General features: G+C 44.4%; 1 protein-coding gene across 2 annotated transcripts in view; it reads left to right on the plus strand.

The window, feature by feature from the left end:
* Positions 1 to 1405: 1405 nt before the first annotated feature.
* Positions 1406 to 5588, plus strand: part of MGMT (O-6-methylguanine-DNA methyltransferase) — a 309575-nt gene continuing 305392 nt past the window's right edge. Inside the window, exon 1 of one of the 2 annotated variants that reach the window (XM_006146921.3) lies at positions 1406 to 1515. Coding sequence is in view for 1 of the 2 variants with exons in the window: in XM_027771222.1 (XP_027627023.1) it covers positions 1608 to 1712 (105 nt within the window). In the remaining variant the exon portion in view is untranslated. Of the gene's footprint in view, positions 1516 to 1584; positions 1713 to 5588 lie in introns of those variants that run through there. The other variant, XM_027771222.1, reaches the window with a different exon arrangement.

A 5588-nucleotide genomic window follows, 5' to 3' on the forward strand; every position in this document is an offset into this window, starting at 1 on the left:
TATATGTACATGTAAATACATATATATCTACACACATATACATATATACACACATACTTATATGTATGCATTTCTTTCCTCAAGAAGGTTAAAATGTTTTAAATAGGGACACACAAGCCTATCAGTATTTGAATAAAAAACCCAGAGGCTCATGAATAAGAGAAAAAAAAAGAAAAGAAAAACATGTAGTAGGCCTGGAATGAGAACCCTGAAATTGCTAACAAGTGTGTGACCATCCAGAAGCTTTGGAAGATAACTATGGCTCCGTGAGATTATGTCAATTGAATTAGATACAATGGTGTGTACACATCTCCTAAGGCTGCATGACAAAGTACCACAAACTTAACAACTGCTATTTATTGTGTTACATTTCTGGAGGCCAGAGTCTGAATCAGTGTGTCAGACAGGGCCATGCTCCCTCTGAACCTTATAGGGAGAGACTTGTCCCATGTCACTCTTCCAGCTTGGAGAAATATCCCTCCAATCCACTTTCTCATATGCAGTCTTCCCTAACTGCCTTTACATGGCTTTCTGCTTAAAAGGCACCAGCCCACTAATTAATGGCCTAATTTTAACTTGCTACCTCTATAAAGGCCCTATCTACAAATAAGATCACATTCCCTGGTATTCGGGTTGGAACTCCATTTTCTTAGGTTGACACAACTTGGTTCTTAATGTCCACATGAGCACTGCCTGGCAGCCTATGCATTCACTGAACAGCCAGAGTCAAGCCCTGGCTGCTATGGCCAAGGAGCCAGAGTGTCTAGGTCAAGGAGATGGGCAGCACCCAGCTGGCTATCTAGCCTACCACAGCCGCTAGCAGCAGACCGCATGCCTGTTTTCTGTGCAAACACTGGTTAAGTACAAGGCCCTTATCCTCCAGTGAGGCCTTCAGATGGGAGGAGTGGCTAGTGCCCCCACCCCTTGGCACAGCTACCCTGAGGGGAACCATAGTCACACTTACTGGGTGCACGTGGCACATTTAGGACTTCTTGGGCCAGACGGCAGGCAGCATTCACAGCTGTGGTCCATCTCAGTGTAACGAATGGGCACGGGTCTAACATATGGTATACTGAGGGACAGGGCCACAGAGGCGGGAAGGTCAGTCTGGCTAGTAACAGCCAGAAATGGCCTGCGGGAGCGGGAGCGCCTGGCAAGCCACAGGGCAAGAGAACATAGGTCCGGAAGCCCAGCATCCAGCGAGACTGCGCAGAGCCAGTCAGCTCGGGATCTGCTGCACTGAGCATGCGCTGACTCAGAGCCCCTCCCTGTCACCTCGACAACAAATTGGGCTCCGCCCCTGTGCTTAGCATGCCCCGCCTTCGCCCTTCGCTTCCTATGTGTCCCAGCTCCGCCCACGCGCTCCGGCCCCGCCCAGACCCCGCCCACGCAACCAAACCACGCCCATAGACTTCGGCTCCGCCCCCGCACACAGGGTACTTGCCTGGGCAGCCCTCCTAGAAGTTTGCATCTTGGCGCTCGCTGCTCATCGCGGCCTGCATCGTTTGTTACCTGGTGAGTGTTGGGTTGGCTCACTCCCGGCGCAGTGTCGGGCTCTCGCTGAAGAGAGCGGGCGTCTGGAGCTGGTGGGACGGTCACAGGCTCCAATGATCCTACGGGAGCCCTCCACTCGCCGTTGGGGGACTTCCCTGACGCCCATTCACCTCAGATGGGATCCACGTGTATCCAAGATGCCTCCCAACTGTGCCCAGGTGTGCCTGGCTTGCCTTGGGTGTGGAGTTCGTGGACCAAGTTGAACTGTCGTGACAGTGGGCTGGTGGGGGCTGGGGATCGTTATGACCCTTGCCACACCTCCTAAGGGTCAACACCTTGACCTGTGCTCTCTCTGCCTGTACTTCACTGTTGACCAGCGTCCTGTGGGCTGTCTCTCCCCCCACCATCTGTTCAAAGGAGCTTCCAGAAGCTCCTGCCTGGGCCGTTTTTGCAGCAAACTTAGTTTTTTAACTCCTCGTTCAGAATTCCATAGTTCCTTTTTATCTGAGGTGAGAGGACTACCAAATGATAGTCTTCCTGGTTATCAGAGCTAGTGTTTGTATATTTTACAGCCTAATTAAACATACATACTTGAGAGTAAAGGAGAGGAATTTGTGTTTGAGAGCCATTACCCTTGGCATCATAATTCCCAAGTTGGTGACAATACAGTAGAGTAATTCTAAACTATGTATTCCTCATTCCTTGGGTGTATCATTTTCTGAACTCTAAGAATGGTTTTTGCTGTAAGTTCCCTCAGTGCAGAAGCACGCTTTCTGCCCTGGAAAACAAATTTAGTATCTATGTGTACAATTTGTGCTTGATTGGATCATCATCAGACAGCAGGGAGCTGCTTAGGCCAGAGCCATAGCTGTTTATAGCAGAATGTTAAGCTGTTGAACGGTAAAGAGCAAAAAATTAGACTGGTTAAACACAAACCAAAATACAAACCTGTAGGCTATCTGTTAAGTCCAATCCTCCTCTTCATCACCTCCATCTGTGTCTATTTTATAACCTTTGTAGCAATCAGAGTAGCTTTGGTAGATGTGGCTCACAGTGTGTGTCTTCCCAATATTTTTGTGTAAAGATTGCTAGCAACTAAGCTAGTCTGTTGCAGCCACTCTCCTGCTATCTGCTCCCTGGGTCACTGACACAGCAGTGACACCCTTGACCACATGTTGAAGTAAATTGTCCCACAGGTCACTGACACAGCAGTGACACCCGTGGCCACATGTTGAATATCAAAACTTGTTCTGACACTGCAAGCTGTTTTCAGTTCCATCAATGGCTTCGCAATAGAGTTGGATTCTCCAAGGAAGCCTCATGTCCCCTTCACCCCACCTGGAGTAAACTCTTTTGGGCTGTGATATAGCTGTCATAAAACCAGTTAAAAATTCTATAAACACATTTTCTTATGGTTGTTAAGTTTGTTGTTGTGCGTGTGTATAACCATGAAAAGAATTTTGAGCAATAAATGCCTAGTATGTTCACTCTACTACTTCTAAGATTTTCTTGTTGGAATAATTTCTTACCCATAACACTCGTGAAATCAGCAAAGTATCCAGCCCCAGCTCTATCGCCCATTCCCAGAGGTCTGGGGGTGACACTGAATGCATAGTCCACCAATGGTGTGGCTCGTAAAAGCAGGCACTTGTTAAATCTATTTGTTTTTATTATAGACATCGATCTGCCAGTTGCAATAATGCATTTATGGACATTTTTCTGCAAGCACAGCGCTGGTGGCAGTTTTTACTGACAAATTGAGTCATATGGATAGTAGTTTAGAAAACTCTTACCTTATTGACAGATTGGGCAATTCCAACACTGGATGTTCAGAGATATCTAGATGGGTAAAGTGAGTGAATGAATCTCAGGGCAAAATAGGAAATGAGACATTAAGTGTTGAAATGTAATAAATAACTAGTAGTTATTTCTCATTTGTTTTCAAAATATCTGGCTACATTTTATTCCCCAACCAAATGTGGGGGCTAGGAGTATCACCTTCAGATAGGACTCTCTTGCTGTGTGTGGTTAGTGAAAGCCACCACTGGAATGCAGCCCTAGCAAGGCCTGAGGAGTCACACACACTTCCTTCTGTTGCTCACCATGAAGTGGGTTATTCCATTAGCAGCTCAACTGCAGTGTTTCTCCAAAGGTAGTCTCAGCCCTGCAGGTATCAGAATTACTGAGAGTGCTCATTGAAAAGAGCAGGTTATAGGATCCTTTGGCTTACCTGCAGGATCAGAACCTGGAGACCTGCATCTTTGCAAGCTTCCTGAAGGATTTAGGTGGATCCTAACGTTTGAGCATCTCAGGGAAGTTTTTAGGCCCACTTGGGAAGTAGTTCTCTCCAGCCCAGACAAGATCTGAAATTTGCCTTTTAGATGGATCCATTTGCAGCTAGCATTGCTCTAAATTGCCTGTGCATATGGATTGATGTATGGTTTCGTAACTCCTTAGAGATACGTGAATCTCTTAGAAATGCAAACCCAACATGTTATCATAGTATTATAGTTTTCGGTTTTGTGGCTATAACAAAAGATGCAGATGTTATCAAAACTTGGCATTAGTTTTACAAATGTGAAGCATGGACAGCTATATTATATTTCACTTCTCTCTTTCTTTTTTAGTGAGATATACTGCCTTTCTCTCCCTCTGGCCTAGAAGCATTTTCATGGTCTCAGATAAGGGTTGACTTTCAGATACATAGCCGAATGTGTTTCTGTGAAACGGAATTGAGGTTTTATATAACACATTTATGGACATTTGTTGTGTGTGGGGAGAACAATAAGAATGACCCTACAATGCCATTTTCTAGCTTGGCGATTTTGAACAACTCTTTATCTGCCCAGGTGCCTCCTTATCTGATGGTTGTGTATTATCACACATATTCTACCCACTTGTAAACAGACATGGAATAATAAATGAATATATTTTAAAGTAAGAAGCACTACAGAGATAGAAATCTTTTTTTTTTTTTTTTTTTTTTTTTTTTTTTTTTTTTTTTGTCAGGGAGAATCTGCCAGAAAGACAGAGAGAGATAGAGAGAAAGAGAAAGGAAAGGACTCCCCGAAGTGGGTTGTGGTTATGCTACATCCCTTCTCCTCCATTTTTACTATCCTGTTGGGATTTTGTGCATGTACACAAACCCTCTTGGTGTGTGTTTCAAGCCCCAGGGGCTGGGATTTGAACTGCAGTTGGCTATGTGTGATCAGGCTTTCTTACTATGGAGCCAACTCTTTGGATAGAAATCTTAATTTGGAACCATAGAAAGGTGAAATTGGAAGGGGTGAGGAACCAGTCAGCATCCTTGTTTCCCTCCAGTCCAGTCAGAATCCTTATTTTACAGATTTACATGTACTCAAGCATTGGGACCATATGCAAAGGGGTTAAAGTGCAGCTTTTGGAACTAAGACTATTTCAGTTCGGACCCAATTCTACATTTTACTATCTCTGACTTTGGGTTAAATTACTTAACTTTCAAGAAGTTCGCTAATGACAGTCCCTATTCATAAGGTCGTTGTGGGCTATGATGGTAATATCCCATTGAGGAATTGCACGAGACCTGGCACTAGTAAGTCCTGAATAATATAATAGTAGGTCTTCATTAACTTGGAGTCACAAAACTCTTCTGGTGGAGGCAGAACTAGAGATAACAGTCTCTTGGCCCCAGTGCTCTACCTCTGGTGTCTGAGATTCCAGATGGTCACAGATCTTTGGTATGGAGCATGATGTCATTCTCTGCTAATTTTCTAGGTTTTTAAAATTCCTTCTGTCTCTAAGGGGTTACAAAGTCAGTAGAAAATGGAACTAAAGTATAGTTTAATTTGGTATAAAAATTTTTGAAAGCCATGCATAGCTTTTCAGAATACACAATTTCTAATAATGTCTCTAAGACTCCTTCATGTAAGAAAGTGTTTGGTCTGCAACCTGTCTCTATTTTCTTACAGTAGACATTACTGAGAACTGCTGAAGTGCCTGGTTTTATGATGCTCTCCATGCTGGAGGTAGCATTCTATCAATAGACGTTCAGATGTGCCTTGCCAATGACAAGCCATACTGACCCGGAAGGGGCAGGGGGGCTTACTGTGTGTTCC

The sequence above is a fragment of the Tupaia chinensis genome, unplaced genomic scaffold, assembly GCF_000334495.1.
Source record: "Tupaia chinensis unplaced genomic scaffold, TupChi_1.0 Scaffold000197_1, whole genome shotgun sequence".
In the NCBI taxonomy this organism is placed as follows: domain Eukaryota; kingdom Metazoa; phylum Chordata; class Mammalia; order Scandentia; family Tupaiidae; genus Tupaia; species Tupaia belangeri.